The sequence below is a fragment of the Chiloscyllium punctatum genome, chromosome 2 (assembly GCF_047496795.1).
Source record: "Chiloscyllium punctatum isolate Juve2018m chromosome 2, sChiPun1.3, whole genome shotgun sequence".
NCBI lineage: Eukaryota > Metazoa > Chordata > Chondrichthyes > Orectolobiformes > Hemiscylliidae > Chiloscyllium > Chiloscyllium punctatum.
Genome location: NC_092740.1, coordinates 70,269,771 through 70,284,575, shown reverse-complemented (window position 1 = coordinate 70,284,575; position 14,805 = coordinate 70,269,771). Strand labels below are relative to the sequence as shown.

At 41.8% G+C, this 14,805-nt stretch overlaps 1 protein-coding gene across 1 annotated transcript in view; it reads left to right on the top strand.

Annotated features, from left to right (window-relative positions):
* The first annotated feature begins 228 nt into the window (after positions 1–228).
* tmem232 (transmembrane protein 232) overlaps positions 229–14,805 on the top strand; it is a 132,857-nt gene continuing 118,280 nt past the window's right edge. Inside the window, exons 1-3 of the mRNA XM_072583646.1 lie at positions 229–368; positions 9,490–9,537; positions 10,937–11,106. Coding sequence (XP_072439747.1) covers positions 10,979–11,106 — 128 coding nt within the window. The 5' untranslated portion in view covers positions 229–368; positions 9,490–9,537; positions 10,937–10,978. The remainder of the gene's footprint in view (positions 369–9,489; positions 9,538–10,936; positions 11,107–14,805) is intronic.

The window sequence follows — 14,805 nt, the reverse complement described above, 5'->3', positions numbered from 1 at the left end:
AGCTGAAACTAAAATAGAGCTTTTCACCTCCTTCACTGGACTCCTTCCACTTGACTGCACTATTAGTCCTTTTGAGTCCTATACAGACAGAAGAAATAACCAACGTTTTTGGCAGCTTGAATTTTATCACTAATGGGGGGCATTTTATTCGAGCTAAAGGATTGTGCACACCGCCGGACCCCTCCCCACCATCCCCAAAAAACACGTCACAAACGTTTAAAGCCCAGCCAGATCATTGAACACTGACTAAAGTATGTTCCATAGACAGTGTTTCCAGGCGTTTGTTCACCGGGTCTCCTTGGAAACCAGCCGATCACAATCGGGAAAAAAAAGCGGCGGGTAGTGGGAACTGAGCAGGAAGGAGCCTGGTAAGGAGCTGGAGCCGGGAGAGAGGGGCTAAGGGAGAGTGGGGTCTGGGAGACAAGGAGTAGGGGCGGGGTTGAGGGGGCTGGGAGACTAGAGGGGAGGGGGGGTCTAGGCACTAGGAGAGAGGGGGAACTGGGGGTCGGGAGGGAGGAAGGGGTCTGGTGAATAGGGGAATGGGAGAAAGGGGTAAGGGGCTTGGAGCTGAGATCGGGAGAGGGGCTGCTGAAACAACCAGTTTGTCGCAACATTTTGTGGAGCGAAACTGAAACTGAAGACCAAAAAGCGAGTACTGTAGTTGGCGGAGGAATATTGCAGACATATCCTCTTCTCGGGACTTTTTGCCCACTTTTCTGCTTTGCTGTTGTTCCTTCTTCTTAGCGTCCAGATTATGATTTTTCTTTCTTTGTGTGTCCTCGAGATCTTTTCCCGTTGCAAGTAAATGTTGCTTTATCATGATACCAGGTTAATGATCGTCTCCGTGAAGCAGCTGATGGTGGAAGTCCTGTTTCTTGGGTTTAACCTAACAGCCGAGCCGGAACCCTTCCAACACCTTTATCATTTAGTAGCTGCTCGGCATATTTAGCTAAAAAGGCAAGCAGTGAATCTATTTAAACCTACACGAGAGTCGAGGTGTACCTAGAACCGGAATGTGGTTAGGATTAATAGTTAACCGCAGGGCCAGGGAAGAGAAACTTGCAAAGTAATCTACAAATATCAGCGCGCACAGAGTATAAACAATTTGATATTGGCAAAGTGCCCTTGAGATGAACTACAGAATGCAGCAAAAGCTGTGATCGTGGTTCATTATAGAAATTGAATGCCATGAGGCATCTCCACTCAGGGAAAACACCTGCACATCTACTGCGAAAACAGGTAGAATTTAGACACGGCGAAACGTGAGGCCTGCAGATGCTGGAGATTAGAGTCCAGTGGGTGCTGCTGGAAAAGCACAGCAGGTCAGGCAGCATCCGAGGAGCAGGAGGGTGGACGTTTCGGGCAAAAGTTTAGACACAGTCAACTAATATTAAATTGCGAAGTTGGAACTTACAAATATTATTTTTCCAAAGATTTAAATACTATAATGCGGGTAAGATGCGACAAATCGGTGTCATGGAAACAATGAAAGCATTTTCGAGTCAAAAGAAGAGCACAAGTTCAAGAGAAATACGAATTAAAGAATCTCGTAAAGAGACGATCTGAAGAAAGACTCTTGACCTGAAAGATTCAACGTTTCTGTCTCCACAGAGTGCTCTCAGAACTGCTGAGTATTTCCAACATTTTCTGTTTGTATTTCACATTTCCAGCATCTACAGGAACTTGCTTTTGTTAGGATAAGTTAAATCAAGGTTAAGATAAATGGAAGAAACAAAAACAACGCATATTCATGGGTGGCACAGTGGTTAGCACTGTTGCCTCACAGCGCCAGAGACCCGGATTCAGTTCCCACCTCAGTCGACTGACTGTGTGGAGTTTGCATGTTCTCCCCGTGTCTGCGTGGGTTTCCTCCGGGTGCTCCGGTTTCCTCCACAGACCAAAAATGTGCGGGTTAGGTGAATTGGCCATGCTAAGTTGCCCGTAGTGTTAGGTGAAGGGGTCTGGGTAGGTGGCGGGTTGGTGTGGACTTGTTGGGCCGAAGGGCCTGTTTCCTCTAATCTAATATACAATAAATCCAGAGAAATGACAGAATTTAAAAGGAAACGGATGATAGAAATACAATTAAGGTGGGGTTTATTGTGTTTTGCTCTATGATTTTTTTTAAGATAAAGGATAATTTAACAAGGATAAAGAGGGGAAAACATAACCCACCAATCAAGTTGTGTTAAGCTGTTGGTAGCTCAGTACAGGAGTGTGGTGCTGGAAAAGCACAGCAGGTCAGGCAGCATCCAAAGAGCAGGAGAATCGAGGTTTTGGACTTGCACTACATCATGAATGAGGCTAGTGGGCCGGGGGGCTGAGAGATAAATGGGAGGGGGGAGGGAGCTGAGGGAGAAGGTAGGTGGGCATGAAGGTAATAGGTAAGAGAGGAGGGTGGAGCGGAGAGATGGGAAGAAAGATAGACAGTTCAAGAGGGCAGTGCTGAGCTGGAGGCTTGGGACTGGGATGAGGTGGGGGAGGGGAAATAAAGAAACTGATGAAATCCACATCAATCCCGTGTGGTTACAGGGTCACGAGGCAGAAAATGAAGTGTTCTTCCTCCAGGCATTCTATGATTAGGGTTTGGAAATGGAGGAGGCCCAGGACCTGCATGTCCTTGGTAGAGTGGGAGGGGCAGTTAAAGTGTTCAGCCACAGGGCGGTGGGATTGGTTGGTGCAGTTGTCCCAGAGATGTTCTCTGATGTTGGTGTGGATGTCCTAGAGATGTCCCACACCTCATCATCCACCTAGGGACCCTGCAACCACACAGGATCAATGTGGATTTCACCAGTTTCCTCATTTCCCCTCCCCCCACCTTACCCCAGTACCCAAGTCTCCAACTCAGCACCGCCCTCTTGACCTGTCCATCTTCCTTCCCACCTAACTGCTCCACCCTGCTGTCCGACCTATCACCTTCACCCCGACCTATCACCTTCACCCCCAGCCCTACCCCCCTCCCATTTATCTCTCAGCCCCCTGGTCCACAAGCCTCATTCCGGGTGAAGGGCTTATGCCCGAAACATCGATTCTCCTGCTGTTCGGATGCTGCCTGACCTGCTGTGCTTTTCCAGCACCGCACTCCCGACTCTGATCTGCAGACTCACTTTCTCATAGCTCAGTACAGAAACATATTTGACCAATCAATAATGAGAAGACTTTTGAGGATCAATAAATAGTGGATAAACTATCTATGAAGTGCCAAAGTAACACAAGGGAGAGCCGTCAAGGGTCAGAACTGGGACCAATACAGTTGACAGAAGGTTCCCATGGATGCAAGATAAACCAGGAGATAGAAAAGATATGCAGGAAAGGCAAAGTTGTAGTGATCATGGGAGATTTCAATATGCAGGTGGTCTGGGAAAATCAGATTTGTAGTGGTTTGCAAGAAAAGGAGTTTGTGGAATGTCTACAAGATGTCATTTTGAAGCAGCTTGTCTTGGAACCCACTAGGGAATATGCAATACTGGATTTAGTGTTGCACAATGATGCAGACTTGATAAGGTATCTTCAGATGAAAGAACCCTTAGGAGGCAGTGAGCATAATATGATTGAAGAGGGAGAAGATACAATCAGAGGTAACAGTATTACAGCAGAGTAAAGGTAACTACAGAAGCATGAGGGAGGAGCTGGGTAGAATTGACTGGAAGAGAAGCCTAGGAGGAAAGACAGCGGAACAGAAATGGTAGGAGTTTATGGGAGTAATTCAAGAGACACAACAGAGATTCATAGGTCAAAGTGAGAACTGCAGAAAGTAGAGATTAGAGTCAAGTTTTTAGAGAGGGGAGGAGTACTTCTTCTAGGTAGTCTTCCTGATGAAGGGCTCCTGCCCGAAACATCAATTTCCCTGCTCCTTGGATGCTGCCTGACCTGCTGTGCTTTTCCAGCACCACTCTAATCTTGACAACAGAGATTCATCTCAAGTGAAAAGAAGCATAGTACAGGGAGGATGGAGCAGCCATGGCTGACAAGTGAAGTCAGGTATAGCATAAAAGAAACAGAAAAAGCCTATAATTTGGTAAAGGCCAGTGGGAAACTAGAGGATTGGGAAACCTACAAAGACCAACAGTGGCCAACAACAAAAAAAAAGGAGAGAGCAGATTAAATATGGGGATAAGCTAGCCAGTAATACAAAGGAAAACTGTAAGAGTTTCTTCAGATATATAAAGGGCAAAAGAGAGGCAAAAGTTGACATTGGGCTGCTGGAAAATGACACTGGAGAGATAGTAGTGGGGAACAAGGAAATGGCTGAGGAACTGAATAAGTTCTTTGCATCAATCTTCACTGCGGAAGATGCAAGTAATATACCAAAAATTCAAGAGAGTGAGGGACAGACTGTGCATGGTGGCCATGACCAAGGAGAAGGTGCTCAAAAACTGAATGGCTGGATAAATCACATGGCTCAGATGGTCTACACCCCAGAACTCTAAGGGAATTCTAAGCTGAAGAGGTAGTGGAGGTGTTAGTGGTGATCTTTCAGGAATCACTAGAATCAAGGACAGTCCCAGAGCTCTGAAAAATCACAAAAGTGATATTCCTGTTTAAAAAGGGAGTAAGGCAAAAGATGGAAAATTAAAGACCAATTAACCTCACCTCGGTTGTGGGTAGGATCCTGGAATCCATTGTGAAGAATGAGATTTCTGAATACTTGGAAGTGTATGGCAAAATATGGCAAAGTCAGCATGGTTTCATCAAGAGGAAGTCATGCCTGATAAATCTGCTACAATCCATTGAGGAAGTAACAAGCAGGTTAGACCAATGAGAGTCAATGGATATTATCTACTTGGACTTCCAAAAGGTCTTTGACAAGGTGCTGCACAGGAAGCTATTGAGTAGGATAAGGGTTCATGTTATTAGAGACAAGGTCCTAGCATGGACAGAAGCCTGACTGTCTGGTAGGAAACAGAGAGTGGGGACAACAGTGTCCTTGTCAGGATGGCAGCTGGTGACATGTGGTACTCTGCAAGGCTAAAATTTGGACCACAACTCTTCACTTTATCCATTTTAATGATCTAGATGAAGGAACTGAGGGCATTCTGGTTAAATTTGCAGATGATACAAGGCTAGGTAGAGAGACAGATAGCATTGAGGAGGTGGGGGAGGGTGCAGAAGTATTTGGACAGGTTAGGACAGTGGACAAAGAAGTAGCGAATGGAGTACAATATCTCGGGCAACTGTCTGTGTGGAGTTTACACATCCTCCCCGTGTCTGCGTGGGTTTCCTTCGGGTGCTCTGGTTTCCTCCCACAGTCACAAAGATGTGCAGGTCAGGTGAATTGCCCATGCTAAATTGCCCATAGTATTAGGTGCATTAGTTAGAAGGAGGTGGGTCTGGGTGGGTTGCTCTTCGGAGGGTCAGTGTGGACTTGTTGGACCGGAGGGCCTCTTTCCACACTGTAGGGAATCTAATCATGAGAAAGTGTGGGGACGTGCACTTTGGTAGGAAGAACAGAGACATGGACTATTTTCTAAATGGGGAGGAAATTCAGAAGCCTGAAATGCAAAGATACTTGGGCGTTCTAGTCCAGGATTCTCTCAAGGTAAATTTGAAGATTGAATCAGTAGTTAGGAAGGTAAATACAATTATGGTATTTATTTTTGAGAGGACTTGAATATAGAAGCAAGATGTACTTCTGAGGCTCTGTGAGGATCTGATCAGACCACATTTGGATTATTGTGTGCAGTTTTGGGACACATTACTCAGGAAGGATGTACTGGCTCTGGAGCTTTTCAGAGGAGGTTCATGAGAATGATCCCAGGAATGAAAAGCTCAACATATGATGAATGTTTGAGAACTTTGAGTCCATACTTGATGGAGTTTAAAAGGATGAGGGGGACCTAATCAAAACATATGGAGTACTAAATGGCCTGGACAGAGTAGATGTTGGGAAGATGTTTCCATTGCAGAAGAGACTAGAACCTGAGGGCATTGCCTTAGACTAAAGGCAAGACGTTTTAGAACAGAGATAAGGAGGTACTTCTTCAGTGTGAGAATGATGTATCTATGGAATTCTTTGCTATAGGAGGCTGTGGAGGCCAGGTCATTGAGTATATTTAAGACTGAGATAGATAGGTTCATGAGAACCAAGGAGATCAAGGGTTAAGGGGAGAAAGCGGGAGAATGGGGATGAGAAACTTATCAGGCATGATTGAATGGTGGAGCAGACCCATTGGACTGAATGGCCTAATTTCTGCTCATATGTCTTTTAGTATTATTATGGTCTTTTAAAGAAAGGCAAGTGAATCCAGAGAAACGGTAATAGTTAATTATAATATGATTGAAAAGTGAGAAAGTTTCTAAAAGTACCTACCAGATACATGGTATGTTTAGCAACATGAAACAGGAGTCCTAATCTTTGGATTCACATGGAAATCTAACATTGCTGTAATGGGTAGCAAACTAAAGGCAGTAGTGCAAGATTTGGATTTCATTTACATGTCCCTATTAGCTTCCCAGTTAAAACTGGTGGCAAGCAGTAGCTGGGGCTGATGGGTAGATTAGAGTGGAATATTGGATGGCTGGATAAGGTCTCTGGTATCCAGTAAGCTACGGACAATTAGTTTTGTGAGTTCCTAACTTTGTGGGTGTGAAGGTATACAGCTTGATGTAGGGAAGTCCTAAACCTTCCAAATGGGGCTTGAAGCAGTGTTTTTGAGCCAGGATTAATATATCCTTCCTGAATAGCTGTGTCCAGAACAGAATGCAGTTTTCTAAATTAGGTCCAATGAGAGCTTCCATCTCCTTATTTTCTAGCCTCCTTGAGATTTTTGTTTTTGTCTTTAGTCAAATGTGGGACATGGATGTTGGTGGCTTGGACAGCATTTATTGCTGGTCTCCAGTTGCCATTGAGAAGATTGTAGTGAGGTGCCTTCTTGAATTGCTGCAGTTCCATTACGGAGACAATTTCAGGATATTGACTCCATGACATTGAAGGAATGGCGATATATTTCCATGTCAGGATGATGAGTGGCTTGGTGGGAAACTTGCAGGTGGTGGTGTTCCTACATTTCTGCTGTCTTGTCCTTCAAGATGGAAGTGGTCATGGGTTTGGAAGATGATGTCTCAGGAGCTTTTGTGAATTTCTGCTGTTGGTCTTCCAGATGGCACACACTTTTACTAATGAGCATTGGTGATGGGTGTTTGTGGATGTGTTGCAAATCAAGCCGGCTGCTTTAACCTCCATGAAGTTGAGCCTTTTGTGTACTGTTGAAGCTGCACTCATCCAGGCAAGTGGAGAGTTTTCCATCACATTCCTGACCTGTACCTTTTAGATGGTGGATAGGCTTTGGAGAATCACGAGATGAGTTACATGCTGCAAGATTTCTAGCTACCAAACTGCTTTTGTAGCCACTGTATTTATATGGCTAGTATTTAAGGCCACTGTATATGTCTCGTCTTATTTAATTTCTGGTCACCCCATGATGTTGCTAGTGGGGATTTTGTGATGGTAATGCTATTGAATGTCATTGGCAATGTTGTATTGACTCTTATCGGAGATGGTCACTGCCTGGCATTTGTGTGGTGCAAATGTTACTTGCCATGTTTTAGTCTAGGCCGAGATATTGCCCAGATCTTGCTACATTTTGATATGGGCTGTTTCAGTATCTCAGGAGTTGCGAATGGTGATGAACATTATGCAATCATCAGCGAACATCCCCATTCTAACCTTATGATAGAGGAAGGTTATTGGTGAAGCAACTGTAGCAACTGGACGTCAGAAACTTTTCTGAGGAACTCCTGCAGAAATGTCCTAGAGCTGGGATCACTGACATCCAAACTTCCTTTGTGATAAGTATAATTCCAACTGGTGGAGAGCTTTTCCCCTTTATTCCCATTGACTCCAGCTTTGCTCAGGCTTCTTGATGCTCACTTGATCAAATGCAGCTTTAATGTCAAGAGCAGTCACTCTTATCTCACCTCTGGAATTAAGCTCCTTTGTCCATGTTTGAACCTGTATTTGAGGACAGGACCTGAGTGACCCTGGCAGAACGCAAACTAGGTGTTAGTGAGCAGGTGCTAAGTTTGATAGCACTGTTGATGGCACTTTCTATCACTATACTGATGATCACGAGCAGACTGATGAGATGGTAATTGGCTGATTGGTCTTGCTTTGTGTACAGGACATACCTAGGCAATTTTCCAAATTATTGAGTAAATGCAATGCTGTAGCTGTATTGGAGTAGCTTTACCAGGGTCCAGCAAGTTATGGAGCATGAGTCTTCAGTACTATTGCCAGGATGTTATCATGTTCTTTTCACTGAACCAGGATTGAACCCTAGGCTTAATGGTAATGGTACAGTGGGGGATATGCCAAGGCATGAGGTTGCAGGTTTTTTCGGAATGTGATTCCATTGCTGATGGCCGACATACCTCTTGGATAGCAAGTCATGAGGTGCTAGATCTGTTCAAAATCAGTCCCATTTAATATGGTGATAGTGCCACATGATACAATAGAACGATAGAAAATAGGAACAGTAGTGGGCCATTTGGCTCTTCAAGCCTAATCTCCCACTAAATATGATCATGGCTGACCATCCAACGCAGTAACCTGTTCCCATTTTGGCAGTATACCCTTTGATCCCGTTAGCTTTAAGAATGGTTCTCCATCTTGTAAACATTCAATTTTTTGGTCTCAACCACTTTCTGTGCCAACGAATTGTGTATTGCCTATGACTCTGTGGGTAAAGGAGTTTCTTCTTATCTCAGTCCTAAATGGCTGCCCCATATCCTTAAACTGGAATCCTATATTTGCAATCTGGAGTTGTATAACATTATGTCGGCTTGAGAACAGTTTTGGCCCTAGTGAACTGGGTCAGAAGACTTAAAGGTAGGACAGTTGATGAGCGCCAGCAGACATTTAAGGAGATACTCAGTTGCTCCCAACTGAAATATATTCCAGAAAGGAAGAAATATTGTAAGAAGGCAAAAAACATCTATGGCTAAGCAGGAATTTACACATAATATAAAGACAAAAATTAATGCATAACATATTGCAAAGGTGAGTTGTAGGCTGGAAGATTGAGAAAATTTTTAATCAACTAAGTGTTATGAGAAAAGTCATAAAAAGAACAAAGCTAAATTATGGAAAAATGAGTGTAAAAATTGGGACCGAATGGCAACAGTTTCTATAAGTATATGAAAGGAAAGAGAGTAGCTAAAGTGAATGTTGGTCCATAATGTGTAGCAGATTTTAAAAATAGATGAGGAGAAATTATTTATCTTAAAGGGTTGTGAATTATCCCAAAGTGTGGTGGATGCTGGGAAACTGGATAAACTTGAGAAGGTGATAGATTTTTAATTAGTAATACGTTTAAGGATATGGAGTGGACAGGAAAGTGAATTAAGGCTGAGATGAGATCAACCATGAATGTTTTAAATGGGAATCAGACTTGAGGACTGAATTGCCTACTCCTGCACCTATGTTCTATGTTCTACCTTCTAATTAAAGTCAACTCTTTGCCTCCATTTCCATGTGCTTTCATATGACATAAGACAGAAGCATCACGTTTACTCCTTGAAGGATGAAGCCAAAAGAAACTTGTGAGTATTAGAGTTGACATGCAATGGAGCCAACAAAAGCAATAAATAGAGAAAATAGATTGTTAAACAGCATTGCTAAACCAATTACAGCAGAGAACCAGGCCAATTCACTTGTCTGTTTTGTACCACTGCTCTAAAGAAACTTATACCTCATTATATTCAGTTTTGTGTTCTAATTTAAGGCTGTCAACCCCAGGAAATTACAATGAAGGCATTCAATAAAATGGAGCGTTGGATGAAAGCTTTTATAAATCAGGAGAGATTAGCAAAACAGAATGTTAAGAGGCATCCTAATTAAGATGACAAAATCGTGTTTTTATGATATAAATCAGGATTGCTTTTTCATCTGGGGAGTTGCTAGCTGGAAAACATAAATTTAAAATCACCACTAAAAGAACAAATAAAAGCAAAATACTACAGATTCTGGAAGTCTGAAACAAATACACAAAATGCTAGAAAAGTTCAGCAAGTCTGACAGCATCTGTAGAGAGAGAAACAGTTAATGTTTTGAGTCTGGTATGACTTCTTCAGAAAATAATACATGCAGAATGAATGGGGACATGGAATATTTTACTCGTATAACTGATGCTTTTGAAATATATCATGCTTTTAAAGGGAAGACCTTGAATTTCAGAATTTTAAAAGGCCATGTAGAAAGGATGTGAATTGGTCCAAGTGATGGCTTCTTCAGGAACCTAGTTCAAATTTTATGAGCCAAATGACTGCATTCTGCACTGTAAGGATTGGTGCTATAACATTCAATGATTCAATTGTCCTCTAAGGCATTATTAAATGGTTAGCTTTCAAAGGCATAACACATCACAATAAATGGCTTCCTCCAGTGCTAATTGATTCTATAATAATCTCCTGTAATTTATCGGGTGATGGTCTGGTTTGTAATATCGTTTGTCATTAACATCCTCACACCATTCTATGTAAATTGTAAAAATGTCACGGAATTACATGGAATTTGAAAATGTTGCTGTTTAAAAATTATTTTGATTGCATATTGTAAGTAAACTGACTTGTGCTAGTTATGAAGCTAAATGGTGTGAATTCCTACCTTCACTTGAATGCTATTTTGTGGAGTGGATGGTTTGTATTTTATAGAATCTACCTAATCTTCTGTTCCAGTTAAAACAATAGAATTCAATTTTGGGCAGGTTTTGGTGAAGCACAGGAGGTCAATTCTAGTAGATTACCATTATGATAATGAGGACATCAATCAATCTCAATACCTCAATTCCACTGGCATTCTTAATCACTGCAATAGTATATTGTAAATTATAAGACAATTTCAAATTCTTGAAGTAAACTTTTGCTCTGCAGTTCCTTCTATAGCATTCAATACTGTATACATCACTTTCCTGTTTTTGTTTTCTATTTATTGTGAATATAGGTATAGAATTCAAGAAACGATGCAATCTCTAGTTAATGAAGGATGCCATTATTCAAGATTCCCATTGTACACAGGTTTGGAATCATTTCCCATGCTGATCATCTACTAATTGAAAAATCCATTGCTGAAGAAACACAGAAACTTTCTAATACAAAGAATGCAGCAAGAAGGTTAGGTAGCATTTTGATGTCAAATTAGTTGATCACTAAATATCTAAAATGTATTTATTTCACTTCAAATATGTTCAAAAACATTCAATACAAATGAAATGATAATGATTGTAAGTTTACCTTGTCTTCATGCACTGACATAGTATTCATTGCACAAGTTATGTACCATAATGGTTTATGTACTGCTGAGCTTCCTATTGTATTTCTGTCCTTTGGACTTCTGGATGAGGTGACAGTTTTAAGAATGTCCACGAGCAGTCCGATCTTGTCAGTGAAGAATATGTTCAATGTGTCAGGCAACCATTTTTAGCAGGCCAAGAATGGTAGTCATAGTTTTCATGAATTAACCTTTGCTTAGACTGGTTTTCTGAAAAACTGGACTTTGAAATTCCACATGTTTTGTTACACTCGATTTGCACTGAAGAATTTCAAATTGTGCCAACTGAAGCTCTGTAGAATTGTATGATCAGCTTAATTGAATATTACGTGTCAGTTTTCCAGCACAAACTTCATGTTTAACAGGAGTTCTATTTTTGTTCATTTGGAAATAAGAGTGCAGCCTTTAATTTCTAGCTAAAGACTTCATTAAGCTAACTGGGCAAGATTTTCCTTCGGGGGGCAAGTGGACATGTGTTAACACAGGAAACCCAACTGGAAAGGAACATAATTTATTGTTTAATACCAAAGTAAAGCCAGTACTCATGGTGTATGTAGGCTAGACATAGCATGGGACAGCTAGTTTTGTAGACCCATCCCTGAGTCTGCTCTTTTTTTGCTAATCAATCATTTCAGTGATGTTATTGCATACCTCTGAGTAATTGAGACTTGAACCCAGGTATCCTGACTCAGAGATAGGGACACTATCATTGTTCAACAAGAACCCCTTTGTGTCTATGTTATTAAGGGCTCTGGCAATGAATTCTGGCTTGGCAGGCTAACAAGAGCACTCAAACTCAATGAACTTTACAAGGAATTTAATTAATGATTCCCCGCAGGCCTTGTAGTGGTTATTTACGGAACTGATCTAGGATCCCTATCCAACCTCAGGGACAAAACATTTAAACACATAAGATTTAGGAGCAGAAATTAGGCCATTCGGCCCATCGAGTCTGCTCCGCCATTCAATCATGGCTAATAGGTTTTTCAACCCCATTTTGCTGCTTTTTCTCCATAACCTTGGCAATAAAGACTTATCAGTCTCTATTTTAAATATATTCAATGACCTGGCCTCCACAACCTTCTGTGGCAATAAATTCCTGAATAAATTGTCTCCTTAGCTCTGTTCTAAAAGTCTTCCCATTACTCCCAATGCTGTGCCCTTGGGTCCTCATCTCTCCTGCCAATGGAAACATCTTCCCAACATCCACTCTGAACAGGCCATTCAGTATTCTGAAAATCTCATTCAGATCTCCCCTCATCCTTCTAGTGTCCATCGAGTATAGTCCCAGAGTCATCAAGCATTCCTCAAATGTTGAGCCTTTCATTCCTGGGATCATTCTCGTGAATCTCCACTGGACCTGCTCTTTTCTGAGGCATTGGACCCAAAATTTATCACAATACTCTAAAAGTGGTCTGACCAGAGCCTTATAAAGCCTCAGAAGTACATTTCTGCTTTTATGTTCTAATCTTCTCGAGATGAATAACAACATTGTATTTGCCTTTTTAACGACTGACTGAACCTGCAAGTTCACCTGAAGAGAAACCTGGAAGAGGACTCCCATTCAGAAAATAGTCCATGCCTCTATTCTTCTGACCAAGGTGCATGACCTCACACTTTCCCACATTGTATTGCATCAGCCACTTCTTTGCCCACTCACCTAACCTAACTAAATCTTTCTACAGCCTTTTCACCTCCTCAATACTATCTGTCCCTCCACTTAATTTTGTATCATCTGGAAACTTGACCAGAATGTCCTCAGTTCCTTCATCCAGTTCTTAATGTATAAAGTGAAAAGTCCCAACACTGATTCTTGTGGAGCACCAGTAGTCACCAGCATCCATCCTGAGAAGGACCCTTTTATCCTCACTCTCTGCCTTCTGCCAGACAGCCAATCTTCTGTCTATGCTAGTATCTGGCCTCTAACACCACGGGCCCCTATATTACTCACAATTCCTGATGTTCATGAGGAGGAAAGGGTTTCTAATTTCCTGGATGGTGGATTTGATGACCATTTAAAGGCTGTGGGGAAGGAACAAAAATGGACCTATCCATGCACCAGAACCACGTTGCAAAGACCACGTTGAATAAGGACTAAAAAGTGGAAAAACATACTGCTTTAAATCAAGGGAACTGTGGAAGAAGATGTTACAGTTTTAAAAGCAAATTTAAAAGCAGAACTTGTTGTGAGTTCTGACCACAATGTTGTTTTATTCAAGTGATGGTGGAAGATGTTAGATATCTCTTGTTTGTTTGTGTGTGTGCGCGTGCATGCGCGTGTCCGTTGTATGTAGGCGCACGCGTGCACATTCACGCCTCTTGGTTTTTGGATTCACTAATTGTTGTGTGCTCTTGAGAGTTTGCCATCTGCCTCAAGGGTCACAGTTTGTTCTGGCATTGATTCTTGATTATTTTGAGGTAACAATCCCTTCAGTGAAAAATTCACTGCTGAAGATATTGCTTTGCTACACTTCTTCCTTCTCCTCTTGATGCCTGAAGCTTTGTTATTCCTGCAGACGATGTCACTTCATATCATCTGTGGATCCAAAGCCTGAGAATCATATTCTCCAGTTGCCACCTGCTATCTCCCATGTGCTTCGATGGACTCAAGTTGTTTTTGGAAGTGTTTCTCCTCCTTTTATGCCCTTGCAATGGCAAGACTGTGACAAACCTTTGTACTGTCCAAGTACTTACTGAGCATTCTCCCTATACCCTCTGGTGTCCTAATGGTACCCGCGTGCCAGTGGGTGTGTGCCTGCTGTGTCATTCCCCCTTCATAGAGCCCACCCACTCTTGGGTGTTCATGACTCATCTCCAATATGTTGCTGTCTCTAAGCACCTTGCCTGCTGCAGACTGTATGTGTATCATGCCTTTGATAACATTTGAATATGACTCTCAATGATCTGTTAAACACTTTTGTAGGCATCATTGCCAAATCAAGTAGGTTCTTGGATCTGCCTTCACTCACTCTGAAAAATACTCACTGGCACCAGGAGTGCCTGGTCTTGATATCCCTGGTACCTTGATAATCCCTAAATAAAGATTTAATACGTAAAACTAGTTGGATCTAACTCGCTATTATATGGGATTAGATATTGGTCCCTGAAGTATTAAACATAGGGGCTTAGCTCTTCTTGAAGATTCTCCTTGACAAATTGATTGTTAATGTATTGAACAAACAACAGTTGCAATTTGAAACATATTCCTATAGAGACAGGAGGAGATCTGAGGGTAGACCTAGAGTAAGTTCTAGTCTCCATGGAGTCTTGATCTACTGCCAACTACCACTGCGTCAATTGAACTTGTCATGTAGTTTTTTTACAGTGTGTAACAAGTCAAAATTACTGAATTTTTATTTTTAGAATATCTGGTTACTGGCACAAAAGCAGAAATGTAAAGCAAGCTGCTGGTGTTATAAGTATTATATTGATAGTCCACAACATTTTAGGAGTCTTTGAAGTATATTTATGACACAAACCAATAATTCTTTTGTAATTATCAATGTGAAGATCTGCAATAATGATTGTATGTGGGTAAGACC